General features: G+C 41.5%; 1 protein-coding gene across 2 annotated transcripts in view; it reads left to right on the forward strand.

The window, feature by feature from the left end:
- Positions 1–1,414: 1,414 nt before the first annotated feature.
- LOC311130114 (histone acetyltransferase type B catalytic subunit-like) overlaps positions 1,415–20,634 on the forward strand; it is a 31,150-nt gene continuing 11,930 nt past the window's right edge. Inside the window, exons 1-5 of one of the 2 annotated variants that reach the window (XM_084162796.1) lie at positions 1,415–1,533; positions 4,192–4,479; positions 10,379–10,450; positions 10,638–10,713; positions 12,951–13,071. In XM_084162796.1, the coding sequence (XP_084018922.1) occupies positions 4,377–4,479; positions 10,379–10,450; positions 10,638–10,713; positions 12,951–13,071 (372 nt within the window). In that variant the 5' untranslated portion in view covers positions 1,415–1,533; positions 4,192–4,376. The remainder of the gene's footprint in view (positions 1,534–4,191; positions 4,480–10,378; positions 10,451–10,637; positions 10,714–12,950; positions 13,072–20,634) is intronic. The other variant, XM_084162797.1, reaches the window with a different exon arrangement.

A 20,634-nucleotide genomic window follows, 5' to 3' on the forward strand; every position in this document is an offset into this window, starting at 1 on the left:
TACAAATTATGCTGTCCAATATTATTATACCTTTTCCATCATCTTAATGAAATGTGAGCTCGAGTGAGGTGCACTAAAGGTCAAATGTTGCATTACTATTCATGTCCATCTAGTATCCACGGACTAAGGGGATACATTTTTTTTATTTTTTTTATTAAGGACTTTGTGCACTTAGAATCCGAAATGTCATTAATAAATAAAATTGAGAAGGCCACTGTCTGGCTTGTTTTCTCTTTCGTTTCAATATTTTATTTCTCATAAAACCATACACTGCTTTTTTATATTGTATAAGAATATACTTTATTATCTGCTTTGTGCAGGAGCTTTGTATAATAATGTTATGTTACCACAAGGATACAAAATGTATGAAGGTTAAAAGAGGAACACAGTCAAACTACAAAAGTCAATAAAATACATTAACAGACACAAACATGTTGCATTACACATTGCACAAATTCTAGACAAAAGTTTAGAAAAGACAATTCTGCTTTCACCAGAAATATTTAATAAAGGTTAGAGATCGAGCTGCATGTATTGCCTCCATACTGACACACCATAACACATAGCAAGAGAGTAAAAGGCGTTGTAGCCTAAGCAGGAAACTGTTATAATCTAGTGCTGTCAGAGTAGTAGGTTGGGGTAAAATTATAGTGGCTTAAACATGACTGTGTGGGTCAGGCATTGGTGCTTCTGGAGGACAGAATTGCCATGGCAGGGATGATAGCACAGCATTACCACAGTTCAGTGTTCAGCCATTGCACTCTCCCCAGAGAGCCCATTTATTTTATTGAGCTATCACTGTACTGTAATCCACTTTTTGAAAGACCATTTTCAAGGTTCAAATTCTTAATTTAAGTCAGCGGTGGGGTGGACTGACATAATGGGACAATTAAAGGGTACATTTTGTTTACCACAACAGAGTGTGCTTCCCACTTGGAGTGCTTAGGCTATATATTTTGTGACCATAACCTTGTGTTTTTTTCTCTTTATGGGAGTACTATAAGAAGAAAAACTCACCCAAGGAATTTTGAAATCTTATTTAAACTTTGAGTGTGCGTGAGGAGGTTGGTTGTGTGGAAATCAAATAAATAACAATAGTTTAATAGTTAGTGTTAAATTGTGGGAAACCATCTAGTTTTTATATTTTCACAGGATTCACATTTTTAGGATTCCAGTAGCCTATGGAAGAAAATAAAATAACAGAAAATTTAAAAAAGAACAGAATAGAATATAACATCAGCACAGGCACAGCACCAAATCCTCTCATCAGTAAAATAATGAGATACACTTGCGCGGATAAGAGTTTGTTTTCTCCATCGATTGGTGATGCGCAATAGTTCGTGGTTCAACTGTAGCACACACTGGAAGCGTCGCAAAACAAATCCATGGAGAGCGAGCGATGAGAAAATAAATTGATTTCTTCCGCATACATCAGATGCGGCGGAAACACGTGGCCAAACAGGAAGTCCTCGGTGCGTATTTTCCGCGGGCCTTTGACAACAACAGAGATGCAGCAGTGTACAGAAATGGCGGGTAAGTAACACATTAATATATAAAAGATTTCAGTCGACAAAACCCGTTTTATGGTTTGTATTACAATTTGTATGATAGATGTGTTCACCTCTTTGAGTGTTCGAGGTATGTATGTTACTGTCACAGGCAATCGAGCTGTCATCAAGCTAGCTAGCACACTAGGTAGCTAACTGTGTTAGCCCTTACTAGCAAGCTAGCTTGTTAACGTTATCAGGAGTCAGTGATGATGTTGAGGCTAGGGACAAGCTACCCCATTCATAGACGCTAATTGCTTTAGCGCCTATTGACGATAGTATCTTCTTTACGGGGTCTTTTTGTTAAGAGCTCGGTCTGAAAGTTAACACGCATCGCTTGCGGAAGTATTTTGGAAACATAAGGACCTTATCTTTCATATCAGCGATAAATAATTTTCAAAAAACAAAAGGTTAAATTGATACACACCTTGATAGAGTTAGGGTTAGTGTTCCCACAGGCCATATCTCCATGTTACAGGGCTTGTTTATGGAAGACAAAAGGCGACCACTAGCTATGGGACACATCTGGAGTCTGTGTATTGTTTGGACTCCCTGAGTTGTTCATCGTTCTGGTGGTTGGCAAGGAAAATAACCATACCACAATATAGCTGGCTTCACAAAAAAATGTGCCTTAAAGTGTTTTGTGCAACTTACTTAAAGCTAAAGAAACTAAGTGAAAAAATAAGGGGGGAAATGTTTTACGCAACAGGGCCCAGGACCTTAAGAACAGAACTGTAAGTCCTCTCGAGATGACATTGCCACTCTGTGAATCATTATTAACAATGACTGGGGAAACAGACTATCTAAAGGGACAATCCAGGAGGAATAACATCGTTGTGGATGGCATACCAGAATCGTCACATTAGATTTTGGCCCAGTCTGAGGAGAAAGAGAAATGATCACTGAAAAGTAGGACTGACCCAACTTAGTCGATTGTTTGGTTGATAGGCTGTTGGTCGACAGAGATTTTTTTGAGCTGTGGCAAATGGATTTATATAAAAAAAATGTCACACAAGACACCTATCTGATTCGCGCCTGTCTGTGGCAGTAGTGGAAAAAGTACCCAATTGTAATACTTGAGTACAAGTAAATATACCTTAATAGAAAATAACTCAAGTAAAAGTGAGTCACCCAGTAACATACTACTTGAGTAAAATGATTTGGTTTTAAATATACTTAAGTATCAAAAGTAAATGTAATTGCTAAAATATACTTAAGTAACAAAAGTAAAAGTATAAATCATTTCAAATTCCTTATATTAAACAAACCAGACGGCATGATTTATTTTTATTTTTATAGATAGCCAGGAGCACATTCCAGCACTCAGACATAATTTACAAACTAAGCATTTGTGTTGAGTGAGTCCGCCTGATCAGAGGCAGTAGGGATGATCAGGGATGTTCTCTTGATAAGTGCGTGAAATGGACAATCTTCCTGTGCACGTGTCTCTCTCCAGAATGCGCTCTCATCCGCCATGTCGTGTGCATTCATTGTTACATAACTTAGTGTGAATTGTTTGCCCTTTGAGTGTCTATCACTTCCCCATTACATATACCACCAGTAGTAGCCAGCATTTACCGTTAATTCCCATAATTTCTAATCTACAATGTTTGTTTGGTTACGGTAATGGCGCTTCTCAAAGTAAGTTTTTTCCACCTCAAACAGCAAGCAAGTTTTTAGAGTCCATTGAGAATTACAATAGTTCCTCGACGTATTTGAAAAATATTTCCTGCTTTCTCCCTTTTGATAACCACTCAGCATGAAAGGGGAAAATGTAATGCTCTGATCTAGTGAAAACATCATAAAATACCTAGTTACTTCTTATCCCTTGCACAAATAGCCTACGGCTGTGTCTGTCCCAAGCTCACTGGCGCGAGAAACTCTTGAGGGCCCAGAATATTTCATACAATGTTGCAAGTTTGCTAGCATGAGCTTAGAGACTGACACGGTTCATAGTTGATACAATGTTTGAAGTTCGTTGCAGACAGGCCATGCATAGCCAATGTGATTTATAGGATATACATTTTTATCAGGACATTTTCTAACTGCAGGCTGCAATGTTTTTATTTGTTGGTGTTATAGGCTATTTTATATAGTTGGCAATGGAAGTTACTTTTAGATTTGTATAATTTTCATTTAGATTATGTAGAATTTAGACACATGACAATGATTTTGAGATACAAAAATATTATAAATGAAATGCGCATATCAAAATCATAGCTGGCACGCTGATTGGTAGAAATGGTCAGATAAATTGGCACTCCAAATGGAAAAGGTTGCCGACCCCTGGTGTAGCCTATTACCGGCAACTTCAGGATTGTAACGGCAGAATCTGCGAAGGCCAGCAGCAACGGGAGGAGAAGGGTCGTGACATTTAAAAACAAATGTTCTTCTGGTTAGGATATCTTGATCTCTGGCTCCCTCTTTAACAGCGTGCTTAAAGCATCAGACAAGCTCAGTACATATAGTTGATTTTATTAAAACACATAATGTTTCTAAATATGGAAGAATATACGTTTTAACATTTCGACCAATCGATTGGTTGAAAGAAAAGACAACTTTCTTTCGAGCAATATTTTCTTTAGTCGGGGACAGCGCTACTGAAAAGCTGCAGATGGAAAATTGAGATGGAGTGTGCCCACAGGTCTGGAAAACATGTAACCAGCCTAGGTGACAGACCCAGGCCGGTAGTGGTCAAGTTCCTGAGGTTTAAGGACAAGATGGCTGTTCTGGAGAGAGCCAAGAACTTGAGAGGAACCAACATCTTCCTCAACGAGGACTTCTCTGAAGCTGTGCGCCAGAGACGGAAATAACTTATCCCAGCTATGAATGCTGCCAGAGAGCATGGGAACATTGCTTACGTCCGCTACGACAGGCTCATTGTCCACCCTCTCCCAAACGCTTTGGAGGAATGAGATAGCCAAGCCTCAGGGTCAGTAGCTTCAGCACAACATCACACTTACAATACACACACACACACATATTGATTTATTTTGTTAACAGAGGTCTATTTTCTGGGTGACCTGAACATTGACTGGTTAGCAACTAGCTGTCCTCTCAAGAGGAAGGTTCTAAGTGACTAATGCCTGTAATATGATCCAGGTTCACTCAGCCAACTAGAGTGCATACCAATAGTGTTGGATCTGTCACATCCACTTGTATTGATCATATCTTCACTTAATGCTGCAAAGCTTTGCTCCAAAGCAATACCAGTTTCCATTGGCTGTAGTGAACATAACATTGTGGCAAAAACAAGAAAAGCTAAAGTGCCGAAGGTTGGGCCTAAAGTAATTTGTAAGAGATCATAAAAAGATTTGTTCTCAGGATTATTTTGTTGAAAATGTATGTTGGTCTGATGTGTATGAGGTGAATTCAGATGCAGCACTGGAAGTATTTGTAAAATGTTTCATGCCAATTGTTCACAATGTACCCCTGGATTGATGATGAATTGAAAGATTGTATGGTTCAAATAAATTATGCAAAAGAGGTGGCACATACAGTATCTTCGGAAAGTATTCAGACCCCTTGACTTTTTCCTCATTCTGTTACGTTACAGCCTTATTCTAAAAATGATTAAATAAAACAATTTCCTCATCAATCTACACACAATACCCCATAATGACAAAGCAAAAATAGGTTATTTAGACATTTTTGCAGATTTCTTAAAAACAAAAAACAGAAATACCTTATTTACATAAGTATTCAGACCCTTTGCTATGAGACTCGAAATTGAGCTCAGGTGGATCCTGTTTCCTTTGATCATCCTTGAGAAACCTTTTGTTATTGCCAATCATTTCAATGACTATTTCACGAGTGAAGTGGAAAAACTGAAAAGACAACATTGAACAGTGAACCATCATATTTTTAAATAAAAGATCTCAATGAAAGCGAAGGATTGCTGTTTAGAATTTGGTCAAGTTAGTGTGGGAGAGGTGGAAAAACTATTGTTATCCATCAATAATGATAAGCCACCAGGTATAGACAACCTTGATGAACTATTGAGAATGGTTGCAGACTCCTATTTGCTATATCTTTAACCAAACTCTAAAGGAGTGTGTGTGTCCATAAGCATGGAAGGAAGCTAAAGTAATTCCACTGCCTAAAAATAGTAAAGCACCCTTTGCTGGCTCTAACAGCCGCCCAATCAGTTTGCAGCCTATTCTTAGTAAACTAATGGAAAGGATTGTGTTTGACCAAATAAAATGCTATTTTTCAGAGAACAAGTTAACTACTGAATTTCAGCATGCATATAGAGAAGGGCACTCAACTTGTACTGCACTGACTCAGATGAATAATGATTGCTTAAAATAAATGGATAATAAGATAATAGTTGGAGCGGTATTGTTAGATTTCAGGGCAGTCTTTCAGCCTTTTGATCTTATTGATCATAAATTGTCATTGAAAAAACGAACTTGCTATGGCTTACCATCACCTGCCATCACATGGTTGGATAATTATTTATCCAATAGAACCCAGAGAGTGTTCTTCATTGGAAGCTTCTCGAACATCAGAGATGTACACTGCGGTGTCCCTCAGGGCAGTTGCCTTGGGCCGTTACTCTTCACTATTTTTACAAATGATTTGCCAGTGGTCTCACACAAAGCTAGAATGACTATGTATGCGGATGATCTCGCTCTCCAAGGCCAATGTGAGCTAAACATTTAAACAGGTTAACAATCACAAGGCTGCTGGGCCAGACGTAATACCAGGGCACGTTCTCAAAGCATGTGCAGACCGGCTGACAAGTGTCTTCACAGACATTTTAAATATCTCCTAGTCCCAGTCTATAATCCCAACATGTTTCAAGCTGACCACCATTGTCCCTGTTCCCAAGAGCTCCAAGGTAACCTGACTAAATTCCTATCGCCCTGTAGCGCTCACATCTTTAAAAGTCCTTTGAAAGGCTGGTCATGACACACATCAACACCATCATCCCAGACACCCTAGACCCACTCCAATTCGCATACCGCCCGACAGATCCACAGATGATGCAATCTCAATTGTACTTCACACTGCCTTCTCCCACCTGGACAAGAGGGAAAATAACAATGTCAGAATGCTGTTCGTAGATTACAGCTCAGCATTCAACACCATAGTCCCCTCCAAGCTAGAGACCCTGGGACTGAACCCCTCCCTCTGCAACTGGATCCTGGACTTCCTGACGGGCCACCCCAGGGTATTGAGGGTAGGCAACATCACCTCCGCCACGCTGACCCTCAACACGGGGGCCCTCAGGGGTGTGTGCTTAGTCCCCTCCTATACTCCCTGTTCACCCACGACTGCGTGGCCACGCACAACTCCAAAACCATTATCACGTTTGCTGACGACGCGATGGTGATGAGTCAGCCTACAGGGAGGAGTTCAGAGACTTAGCAGTGTGGTGCCAGGACAACAACCTCTCCCTCAACGTCAGTAAGACCAATGAACGGATCGTGGACTATAGGAGAAAGAGGCAAAAGTATATCCACATTGACAGGACTGTTGTGAAGCGGATTGAGAGCTTCAAGTTCCTTGGCGTCCACATCACTAAGGACTTAACATGGTCCACACACACCCGCACAGTCGTGAAGAGGGCACGGAAGCACCTCTTCCCCCTCAGGAGGCTGAAAAGATTTGGCATGGGCCCTCGGATCCCCAAAAGTTTGACAGCTGCACCATCGAGAGCATCTTGACTGGCTGCATAACTGCTTGGTATGGCAAATGCACCGCCCTTGACCGCAAAGCGCAACAGAGGGTGGTGCGGACAGCCCAGTACATCACTGGGGCCAATCTCCCTGCCATCCAGGACCTCTACATCAGGCGGTGTCAAATTGCCAAAGACTGCAGCCAACCAAGCCATAGACTGTTCACTCTGCTACCGTTCGGCAAACGGTACAAGAGCATCGGCTCTCGTACCAACAGGCTCCAAGACAGATTCAACCCCCAAGCCATAAGACTGCTAAATAGTCAATTAATGGTACCCAAACTATCTGCACTGACTCTATGCATACTCACTAGACTATATATACACGCTCACACACTACATTGACACTCACACAAAACCCACACACATTCACATAAACTACACACACACACAAACAAACATACCGACAACACGAACACACCTACAGTGCATTCGGAAAGTATTCAGAACCCTTCCCCTTTTCCACATTTTGTTACGTTACAGCCTTATTCTAAAATTGATTAAATAAATAACTATTCTCATCAATCTACATGCAATACCCGATAATGACAAAGCGAAACGTTTTTTTGAAATGTTTGCAAATGTATATAAAAAAAAAAAAACATACCTTATTTACATAAGTATTCAGAGCCTTTGCTATGAGACTCGAAATTGAGCTCAGGAGCATCCTGTTTCCATTGATCATCCTTGTCCACCTGTGGTAAATTCAATTGATTGGACGTGATTTGGAAAGGGACACACCTGTCTATATAAGGTCCCACAGTTGACCGTGCATGTCACAGCAAAAAACAATCCTTGAGGTCGAAGGAATTGTCCGTAGCCCTCCGAGACAGGATTGTGTCGAGGCACCGATCTGGGGAAGGGTACCAAAACATTTCTGCAGTATTGAAGGTCTCCAAGAACACAGTGGCCTCCATCATTCTTAAATGGAAGATGTTTGGAACCACCAAGACTCTTCCTAAAGCTGGCTGCCCGGCCAAACTGAGTAATCGGGGGAGAAGGGCGAACCTTCCAGAAGGACAACCATCTCTGCAGCACTCCACCAATCAGGCCTTTATGGTAGAGTGGCCAGACGGAAAGCCACTCCTCAGTAAAAGGCACATGACCGCCCGCTTGGAGTTTGCCAAAAGGCACCTAAAGGACTCTCAGACCATGAGAAACAAGATTCTCTGGTCTGATGAAACCAAGATTGAACTCTTTGGCCTGAATGCCAAGTGTCACGTCTGGAGTAAACCTGGCACAATCTCTATGGTGAAGCATGGTGGTGGCAGCGTTATGCTGTGGGGATGTTCTTCAGCGGCAGGGACTGGGAGACTAGTCAGGATCGAGGGAAAGATGAACAGAGCAAAGTACAGAGAGATCCTTGATGAAAACCTGCTCCAGAGCGCTCAGGACCTCAGACTGGGGCGAAGGTTCACCTTCCAACAGGACAACGACTCTAAGCACACAGCCAACACAACGCAGGAGTGGCTTCGGGACAAGTCTCAATGTCCTTGAGTGGCCCAGCCAGTGCCTGGACTTGAACCCGATCAAACTTCTCTGGAGAGACCTGGAAATAGCTGTGCAGTGACACTCCCCATCCAACCTGACAGAGCTTGAGAGGATCTGCAGAGAATAATGGGAGAAACTCCCCAAATACAGGTGTGCCAAGCTTGTAGCATCATACCCAAGAAGACTCGAGGCTGTAATCGCTGCCAATGGTGCTTCAACAAAGTACAGAGTAAAAGGTCTGAATATTTAAGTTCTTTTTTTTTTTTATATCAATTTGCAAAGTTTCTAAACCTGTTTTTGCTTTGTCATTATGGGGTATTGTGTGTAGATTGATTGGGGGTGGGGAATTCATCAATTTTAGAATACGGCTGTAACGTAACAAAATGTGGAAAAAGTCAAGGGGTCTGAATACCTTCCGAATGCACTAACACACACACTTTTACACATTTGCTGCTGCTCTTCTTTATTTTACTCATATTATTATCTATCTGGATGCCTAGTCACTTTACCCTGCCTTCATGTACATATCTACCTCAAATACCTCGTACCTCTGCACATTGATCTGGTACTGGTACTCCCTGTATATAGCTCCATTCTTGTGTATTTTATTTTATTCCTCTTGTGTTACTATTTTATTTTGCATCGTTGGGAAGGGGTCGTAAGCAAGCATTACAAGGTAAAGTCTACACCAGTTGTATTCAGCGCATGTGACAAATAAAGATTAGATTAGATTTTTATTCCACATTACATGTCTGCACCCAAAACCAGTGAGCTCACTGAAATTCTAAATAAGGAGTTCAAAACATTCTCTAAGACCTAAACCTCAACTGGAGTTGTATGTAAAGAGTGTTACAATTGAGGAAGTCGAGGAAGCTAAACTCTTAGGTATAACATTGGATGATCAATTATCATGGGCAAGTCATATTGACAAAGTTGTTGTGAAGATGGGGCAGGGTATGTCTGTTTTAAAAAGATGTTCTGTGTTTTTGACACAATCAACTACTAGTTGTTCAGGCTCTGGTCTTGTCCCATTCTTGATTGCGCTCCGGTAATGGGGTCAAGTGCAGCAAAGAAAGACCTAGCAAAGCTGCAGCTGGCTCAAAACAGAGCAGCACGCTTGCCTTAACTGCACATACAGAACTCAAATCAACAACATGCATGCCAGTCTTTCCTGGTTGAGGGTTGATGAGAGATTAACTGCTTCTCTTCTCGTTTTTATGAGAAATATTACTGTGACAAATGCCAGATGGTCTGCATAATCAAATAACATTCAGCTCAGACACCCATACATACCCCACAAGACATGCCACCAAGGGTCTCTTCACAGTCCCCAAATCCAAAACGAATTCACGGCAATTCAGTTTTATACAGAGTCACAATCGCATTGAACTCCCTTCCATCTCCAATTACTCAAGCAATTACCTTTAAACAACTAATGGAACGACGTGGACTGTGAGGGAGCACAAACAGACACACTCTAACACATTTAGTTGTTTGTACTATTTTTTTGTTGCGTTTATCATTGTATTTTAAATGTGACAGTCCTAGTGTATGTGTTTTGTTACTTGTCATGTTTTTTGTGGACCCCGGGAAGAGTAGCTGCTGATCCTAATAAATAAACAAATAAGCTAGAAATGCTGTTTGTTTTGCTCCACAGGGATGAATGTAATGGAGAAGAAGTTGGCAGAATATAAGTGTGACTCCAACGAAGCAATCTGTTTAAAACTAGGTTTGTCTCATGCGTCTTCTTATTTAGCTTTGTGTGTAAACTCTTACTTTTGGTTTAGGATGTTGAGATAAAGTAGCTACTTGCACTGACATTTTCAGTTTGGTAAATGGTGCTTTGAGTGTTTCATATTCATAATGCAATATTTGACCCTCTTACTCAAATAATTAAATACAACCATTTCTCTCAGTCCGTTTCGCAGAGGAGGTGGATGATGAAAGCACGACATTCCATCCAGAGTACAGCCACCAGCTGTATGGTGATGAGTGAGTATCAATCCTAATTCAGCCAATAAGATCTGTGCATCTCATTACAGTAACTCCATGTGAACTCTACGGCCGCGTTCCACAGCTAAGGCGAGGCGACGCAACAACCAATGGTTGCGTGCAACGTTATTGACTGTGTCATCGATTGACAAATTGCTATAACATATGTGGTTAGCTGATACTTAAAATACCTATCCAGGTGTTGTAAGATCTGTCAGGCGTCAGCAATGTCTAAAATCTGGAATGCGGCCTAAATCTGTGTGCTGGTTGCACGACTGTAAACTGTTGAGATAGCGTTCACATAATCCAGTTAACTCATCTGCAGTGAGCTCCAAAATTATTTGGACAGTGACACATTTTTTGAAATACAATGACTATGATGTTAAAGTGCAGACTGTCAGCTTTAATTTGAGGGTATTTTCATCCATATCGAGTGAACCGTTTAGAAATTACAGCACTTTTTGTACGTAGTCTCCCCATTTTTAGGGGATCAAAAGTATTGGGACAAATTCACTTATGTCTATTAAAGTAGTCAAACGTTAAGTATTTGGTCCCATATTCATATCACGCAATGACTACATCAAGCTTGTGACTCTACAAATTTGTTGGATGTATTTGCTGTTTGTTTTGGTTGTGTTTCAGATTATTTTGTGCCCAATAAAAATTCATGTTTAATAATGTATTGGGGTTTTGTAATCACTTTTCATTTGTAAGTAAGTATAGAATATGTTTCTAAACACTCCTACATTAATGCTACCATGATTACAGATAATCCTGAATGAATCATGAATAATGATGAGTGAGAAAGAGGCATAAATCAAATAAAATGTTATTGGCCACATGCGCCGAATACAACAGGTGTAGACATTACAGTGAAATGCTTACTTACAGCCCTTAACCAACAATGCATTTATTTTTTTTATAAAAAAGTAAAATAAAACAACAACAAAAAAGTGTTGAGAAAAAAAGAGCAGAAGTAAAATAAAATAACAGTAGGGAGGCTATATATACAGGGGGGTATCGGTGCAGAGTCAATGTGCGGGGGCACCGGCTAGTTGAGGTAATATGTACATGTGGGTAGAGTTAAAGTGACCTGCATAAATAATTAACAGAATAGCAGCAGCGTAAAAAGATGGGGTGGGGGGGCAGTGCAAATAGTCTGGGTAGCCATGATTAGCTGTTCAGGAGTCTTATGGCTTGGGGGTAGAAGCTGTTGAGAAGTCTTTTGGCCCTAGACTTGGCACTCCGGTACCGCTTGCCGTGCGGTAGCAGAGAGAAGTCTATGACTAGGGTGGCTGGATTTTGAGGGCCTTCCTCTGACACCGCCTGGTATAGAGGTCCTGGATGGCAGGAAGCTTGGCCCCAGTGATGTACTGGGCCGTACGCACTACCCTCTGTAGTGCCTTGCGGTCGGAGGCCGAACAGATGCCATACCAGGCGGTGACGATACCAGTCAGGATGCTCTCGATGGTGCAGCTGTAGAATTTTGTTGAGGATCTGAGGACCCATGCCAAATCTTTTCAGTCTCCTGAGGGGGAATAGGCTTTGTCGTGCCCTCTTCACTAATCCCACGACTGTCTTGGTGTGTTTGGACCATGATAGTTCGTTGGTGATGTGGACACCAAGGAACTTGAAGCTCTCAACCTGTTCCACTACAGCCCCGAATGGGGGCGTGCTCAGTCCTCTTTTTTTTCCTGTAGTCCACAATCATCTCCTTTGTCTTGTCTTGGTCACGTTGAGGGAGAGGTTGTTATCCTGGCACCACACGGCCAGGTCTCTGACCTCCCTATAGGCTGTCTCATCGTTGTCGGTGATCAGGCCTACCACTGTTGAGTCGTCGGCAAACTTAATGATGATGTTGGAGTCGTGCCTGGCCATGCAGTCATGGGTGAACAGGGAGTACAGGAGGGGACTGAGCACGCACCCCTGAGGGGCCCCCGTGTTGAGGATCAGTGTGGCAGATGTGTCATACCCCCCAAAAATGCTAACCTCCCCTGTTATTGTAATGGTGAGAGGTTAGCATGTCTTGGGGGTACGTATGATAAGGTTCACCCGATATGGATGAAAAGACCCTCAAATTAAAACTGGCAGTCTGCACTTTAACCTCATAGTCATTGTATCATTTCAAATCCAAAGTGCTGGAGCACAGAGACAAAAAATGTGTCACTGTCCCAATACTTTTGGAGCTCACTGTAGCTATTTATTCACTTTTTTTTATTGATTTATTTCCTCCTCAGTGAGGTGGCTTTTGGATACAAAGGCCTTCAGATTCAGCTGTACTACAGTGCCGGGAACCTGATCACCCTCTTCAAAGTGAAATATTCAGCCAGAGTCACAGAAAACTTTGACTGCGTGGAGGTAAATAAGTTGTTTGAAATTATGCCTTTTATCACTTAAGCCGAGCACAGTAACACTGCCGTTACCTAAAAAAGAAATGTCCTATCAAACTATATTCCATCCAGAGATGGGCCCCATTTCTTATGTTGTGAGGGTTTCTCAACCACATGCCCTGACCAGGGAAGACTGTGTCTTTGTGAAAGCTTAGTCTTTCCTGGTCAGGTGAAAAACCACCCTCAGTACCCTTATATCTTCTCTTCTGGAGCTTGTCCAGTTTCCCAACCTGCTTTAGTTCGAGGTGAGCTGTTTTGGGAGCCTTTTCGGTGGGCTGCTTTGTGCAGGTTTCTGTGGGCCTTCTGGAGTGAGCCAGAACCTCCCTCTGAGTGGTGGTATTATGCAGCAGATATGTAAGAGATCTCATGTTTTGTCAGACTAATCCCAGTCTATCATAGGCTCAATGGGCCATTGGTACACTAATCCTATCCCTCCCTCTCTAAAGGGAAGGATCAGAGTTGGATCGAGGGGTCTTGGCTCATCCATTGATTTGAATTTCTCTGTGATAGTCTGCAGGAAGTGGAATATGTCCTGCTGGGGTATGTTTCCCATAAGTGTGTTTTGTCAGGAGGGAGATTGGTCCCCAGAATGATCCCAAATTACAGTTCTGAACCTCTGACAACGTTTTCCTGTTCATCAGCTAATCTGTATAGTGCTTTCAATTGTAAGAAATCCAAGTAAAGTAATGGCCAGTAACACTTCACTTGCTTTACACATAGTATAGCTGTAATTGCTCCAGTAACAACATTGCATTAACACTTTGTTACATTTGAATTTAGTCATTGTATGGAGTTGAATGTTTTTTATTATTACACAATATCAAGAAGACAATGTTGGTAACTTGTTACCAGAATATAGTTACAGCATTTCTACATTTCTAGGTGTAGTAGGATAGATAATGTCAACTGTTACCTGGACGTTTTCTTGGAGATTCACTAAAAGTATGTCGCAATTGTCTAATTGAGTGCATAACATCATTATACATTAACAAATAGCAGCAGGAATATCATATTTGTTATAGACACAGAGCAGTCATCAGTGAAAATATTTTTTTGATAAATTTTTCCGTAGTTGTTTTCTTAGTTGAACATTTCCCAAACTGTCTATTCTGTTCCCAATACTAAACAGTACTCGGATGTAAAAGCGGAAGAATTTCCAGTGAGGATGACAGACAGGCCAGCGTTGACCCACTAGTGTCCACCTCGTTAAGGGTTTAGTGCAGCTGGTGCTAGGTAGAGAGTTAGAGAGTAGCAGCAGAGTTCAGGCTCCAGCTGAAGAGTGTTTGTCTGTGAGTGCATGCTCACTGGCTGGGTGTAGTGCAGCTGGTGAGAGGGAGGAGGGGAGCTGTGGGAAAGAGTTCAGCATGCAGCTGCTACTACTCTAATGGAAGACTTGTCAGAGATCACCTTTACCCTAAACCAGCCAAACGCTATGATGGACTCCACACAGTCGGACATCGTTTTTGTTCCAGTCATTGTTTCATACTGGGCATCACTAGTGAAAATCTGAAACGTGCATCAGTGATGTGTAAATCAAATATGAGCCTAGATCTAAAATGTAAAGCTGTTAATATACAAATGTTTGGATTGTTATTGCAATATGTAGCTTACGTTTAAGTCAGCCAAAATCATTGTCAATGGAGATATCTTTTGTATGAAAAATAAATCCAATAAAAGATAATTAGGTAGATCTACAACTTTAATTAAGCAGATAGTGATGAATTAAAAAGTAAAATTGAAGTGGGACGTTTAGCAAAATAACACAGTTAGGTTAAATGGTAGGGCCGGGACGATAACGGTATTGCGATACTCGCTCGTATCACGTCAAGGAAACAAAACACAAAATAAACGCGAAGCGAAGCGGATTTAACTTCTTTAGGAAAATGTTGGAAACAAACATCATTATGTTGTCATTTAGTCACATGTATTTATTTTCTAAGCTATAGCATACTATGTTACGTTTTGTTTATTCCATATGTAACTCTGTGTTGTTGTTGTTTTTACCGCACTGCTTTGCTTTATCTTGGCCAGGTCGCAGTTGTAAATGAGAACTTGTTCTCAACTGGCTTACCTGGTTAAATAAAGGTGAAATAAAAAAAACATACAGCCGGTTTTTAAAGGACCAAAACGTTTGGTCTGCTTCGTGTTTTCATTTTTGCCATGGAACCAATATTGCGATACTGGTATCGTCCCTGCCCTACTAAATAGGCCTAGTTAGTGCCTCTCTGGGTCCTGAGAGAGATCTAATTGAATGTATTTGCTCTATAGGTACATGTAAAATCACAAAATCCAAGAATTGTGAAGGACAACGTGATCTGATTTAGTGTTCTTTATGGGGGTTTTTACCTTCAAAACGTTTTCACTACTCTAAATAAGATATGTACACATGATCAATTATATCCCGAAGATAAAAGGCATTCGGATGAAACAAAACGTTTCTAAAGATGCATTGTACGTCATCTAAACTGAACTATTGTCTTCTTTTATTCAGGATTGTGCAATTTAGTGTCTAGTATATAGGAGAGTGCCTTGGACAATATGACTTGTTTGTCCATGGCCTTTTATTTCTGATCCTCATTCCTCAGAAATGCAGTTGAACAATTGCAATGGTGAAGTGGCATTCAGCTGCAGGTGCATTACTTCCAGTTGGATATTAGCTGATGTCTGAAAGGAGAGGAATTAGCAGTGTGTTGTATTAGCCTTTTGTAGTGCGTTTTGTTCAGGCCTTCTTCATTTCCCTGTTTTCAATGGCAAGCAGAAAGGGTCTCGGTATATAACTAATGCCCATCGCACATGTAAATGGTGTGAAAGGGCTGCTTAGCAAGTTAATACAAAGTGTTCTCATGTCAATCCTTGTGGAAATGGATACAATGCAAACATCACAGCTGAACCAACCACACATTCTAGTGAGTAAAAAGTCCAGGGGGAGGGGGCCCTTTGTCTGCCAGGCTCTTTGGCAAATTCATTTGATTGAGTTGCGCTCGCCAGGATTAGACGAGAGGCCTCTATTATGGATGCCCGAGGTTTGTTAAGTTGAGATCAATTCATGACATTTTATTGCCCAGTGAGATGCAGAAATACGTTATTGTGGGGACTTCATCAAATATTCATGTTTAAACGTAAGTAGTAAATGTATTCAATTAAGTGCTCTTTTACCAAGGGGTTGGGAACTGGGGCGGTCGTCTCTGCTCCGCTGACAGTCTTAATTGCCTAATGGTTCTCCTTTTTGTGGCACAAAAATATGTATTCTTCCACTTTAATTCCTTGTGTTCTCTGTCAATCAGGGCTGAAGCATAGCCTAATGACCGAACAGTAGGAACTTATTTCTTTGGTACTTGTTCGTGATTAGACATGGCAGAGGAAAAAATAAATAATGTCCACAGATTTCCTGATTATTCAATTTCAGCAGATAGTCCATAAAACTAGATAGGCTCTGTAAGGTCTTTGTAATAAAGACCTTCGACATGTTTAATCTATATGATCCAACTATATCAAAGAGCAAACACATTGTACTAAATGTTGAAGAAATACCTTAATTTCAAATGCATGATGGACTTTAAAGGTTATAAGATTGCAGTTGTCCTACTAGCAAATACTTATCTGGCTAATCAGCATACTTTTTTAACAGAAAAGGAACAATTGAATGCATATACATTTGAAGTCAGAAGTTTACATACACTTCGGTTGGAGTCATTAAAACTTGTTTTTCAACCACTCCACAAATATCTTGTTAACAAATTATAGTTTTGGCAAGTCGGTTAGGACATCTGCTTTGTGCATGACACAACAATAATTCACTCACAATTCCAGTGGGTCAGAAGTTTACATACACTAAGTTGACTGTGCCTTTAAACAGCTTGGAAAATTCCAGAAAATGATGTCATGGCTTTAGAAGCTTCTGATAGGCTAATTGACATCATTTGAGTCAATTGGAGGTGTACCTGTGGATGTATTTCAAGGCCTACCTTCAAACTCAGTGCCTCTTTGCTTGACATCATGGGAAAATCAAAAGAAATCAGGCAAAAAATTGTAGACCTCCACAAGTCTGGTTCATCCTTGGGAGCAACTTCCAAACGCCTGAAGGTACCACGTTCATCTGTACAAATCAAATCAAATCAAATCAAATTTTATTGGTCACATGCGCCGAATACAACAGGTGCAGACATTACAGTGAAATGCTTACTTACAGCCCTTAACCAACAGTGCATTTATTTTAAACAAAAAAAGTAAGAATAAAACAACAACAAAAAAAGTGTTGAGAAAAAAAGAGCAGAAGTAAAAATAAAGTGACAGTAGGGAGGCTATATATACAATAGAATAAAGTGACAGTAGGGAGGCTATATATACAGGGGGGTACCGTTGCATAGTCAATGTGCGGGGGCACCGGCTAGTTGAGGTAGTTGAGGTAATATGTACATGTGGGTAGAGTTAAAGTGACTATGCATAAATACTTAACAGAGTAGCAGCAGCGTAAAAAGTATGGGGTGGGGGGGCAGTGCAAGTAGTCCGGGTAGCCATGATTAGCTGTTCAGGAGTCTTATGGCTTGGGGGTAGAAGCTGTTGAGAAGTCTTTTGGACCTAGACTTGGCACTCCGGTACCGCTTGCCGTGCGGTAGCAGAGAGAACAGTCTATGACTAGGGTGACTGGAGTCTTTGACAATTTTGAGGGCCTTCCTCTGACACCGCCTGGTATAGAGGTCCTGGATGGCAGGGAGCTTTGCCCCTGTGATGTACTGGGCCGTACGCACTACCCTCTGTAGTGCCTTGCGGTCAGAGGCCAAGCAGTTGCCATACCAGGCGGTGATGCAACCAGTCAGGATGCTCTCGATGGTGCAGCTGTAGAATTTTTTGAGGATCTGAGGACCCATGCCAAATCTTTTTAGTCTCCTGAGGGGGAATAGGCTTTGTCGTGCCCTCTTCACGACTGTCTTGGTGTGTTTGGACCATGATAGTTCGTTGGTGATGTGGACACCAAGGAACTTGAAGCTCTCAACCTGTTCCACTACAGCCCCGTCGATGAGAATGGGGGCGTGCTCAGTCCTCTTTTTTTTCCTGTAGTCCACAATCATCTCCTTTGTCTTGGTCACGTTGAGGGAGAGGTTGTTGTCCTGGCACCACAGGACAATAGTACGCAAGTATAAACACCATGGGACCACGCAGCCGTCATACCGATCAGGAAGGAGATGTGTTCTGTCTCCTAGAGATGAACGTACTTTGGTGCGAAAAGTGCAAATCAATCCCAGAACAACAGCAAAGGACCTTGTGAAGATGCTGGGGGAAACGGGTACAAAAGTATCTATATCCACAGTAAAACAAGTCTTATATCGACCTAACCTGAAAGGTTGCAAAGATCGTTCTTTTTGGAGAAATGTCTGATGAAACAAAAATAGAACTGTTTGGCCATAATGACCATCGTTATGTTTGGAGGATAAAGGGGTCGGCTTGCAAGCCGAAGAACACCATCCCAACTGTGAAGCACGGGGGTGGCAGCATCATGCTGTGGGGGTGCTTTGCTGCAGGAGGGACTGGTGCACTTCTCAAAATAGATGGCATCATGAGGAAGGAAAATTATGTGGAATCTTAAAATCTGTAGATCCACCATGTTCATCTTATTTCACCTCGAATATAAGTCTTGATTGCTTCTGGATGCAATTGCTACCATTTATGTATGCATCAAGTTCACATGCATAGCTCATGTTTTTGATCGGAATTCTTATGCTGGTATGCACAATTATGTCATTACATTTCCTTTAGAAGACTGATAGCGTCACTGTTATAAAAGTGTAGCATATTTCAGTCCGCAAGTGCCATGCTGTGACTATAAAATAGAGCGCCAAACAGGCACCATCTCAAGACCAGTCAGGAAGTTAAAGCTTGGTTGCAAATGGGTCTTCCAAATGGACAATGACCCCAAGCATACTTCCAAAGTTGTGTCAAAATGGCTTAAGGACAACAAAGTCAAGGTATTGGAGTGGCCATCACAAAGCCCTGACCTCAATCCTATAGAAAATGTGTGGGCAGAACTGAAAAAGTGTGTGCGAGCAAGGAGGCCTACAAACCTGACTCAGTTACACCAGCTCTGTCAGGAGGAATGGGCCAAAATTCACTCAACTTATTGTGGGAAGCTACCTGAAACGTTTGACCCAAGTTAAACCATTTTAAAGGCAATGCTACCAAATGCTAATCGAGTGTATGTAAACTTCTGACCCACTGGGAATGTGATGAAAGAAATAAAAGCTGAAATAAATCATTCTGACTACTATTATTCTGACATTTCACATTCTTAAAAAGTGGTGATCCTAACTGACCTAAGACAGGGAATTTTTACTAGGATTAAATGTCAGGAATTGTGAAAAACAGAGTTTAAATGTATTTGGCTAAGGTGTACAGTGGGGGAAAAAAGTATTTAGTCAGCCACCAAAGTTCTCCCACTTAAAAAGATGAGAGAGGCCTGTAATTTTCATCATAGGTACACGTCAACTATGACAGACAAAAGGAGGGGGAAAAAATCCAGAAAATCACATTGTAGGATTTTTTATGAATTTATTTGCAAATTATGGTAGAAAATAAGTATTTGGTCAATAACAAAAGTTTCTCAATACTTTGTTATATACCCTTTGTTGGCAATGACACAGGTCAAACGTTTTCTGTAAGTCTTCACAAGGTTTTCACACATGTTGCTGGTATTTTGGCCCATTCCTCCATGCAGATCTCCCCTAGAGCAGTGATGTTTTGGGGCTGTCACTGGGCAACACAGACTTTCAACTCCCTCCAAAGATTTTCTATGGGGTTGAGATCTGGAGACTGGCTAGGCCACTCCAGGACCTTGAAATGCTTCTTACGAAGCCACTCCTTCATTGCCCGGGCGGTGTGTTTGGGATCATTGTCATGCTGAAAGACCCAGCCATGTTTCATCTTCAATGCCCTTGCTGATGGAAGGAGGTTTTCACTCAAAATCTCACGATACATGGCCCCATTCATTCTTTCCTTTACACGGATCAGTCGTCCTGGTCCCTTTGCAGAAAAACAGCCCCAAAGCATGATGTTTCCACCCCCATGCTTCACAGTAGGTATGGTGTTCTTTGGATGCAACTCAGCATTCTTTGTCCTCCAAACACGACGAGTTGAGTTTTTACCAAAAAGTTCTATTTTGGTTTCATCTGACCATATGACATTCTCCCAATCCTCTTCTGGATCATCCAAATGCACTCTAGCAAACTTCAGACGGGCCTGGACATGTACTGGCTTAAGCAGGGGGACACGTCTGGCACTGCAGGATTTGAGTCCCTGGCGGCGTAGTGTGTTACTGATGGTAGGCTTTGTTACTTTGGTCCCAGCTCTCTGCAGGTCATTCACTAGGTCCCCCCGTGTGGTTCTGGGATTTTTGCTCACCGTTCTTGTGATCATTTTGACCCCACGGGGTGAGATCTTGCGTGGAGCACCAGATCGAGGGAGATTATCAGTGGTCTTGTATGTCTTCCATTTCCTAATAATTGCTCCCACAGTTGATTTCTTCAAACCAAGCTGCTTA

Source organism: Coregonus lavaretus (assembly GCF_964263955.1).
Source record: "Coregonus lavaretus genome assembly, chromosome: 5".
Taxonomy (NCBI): Eukaryota; Metazoa; Chordata; class Actinopteri; order Salmoniformes; family Salmonidae; genus Coregonus; species Coregonus lavaretus.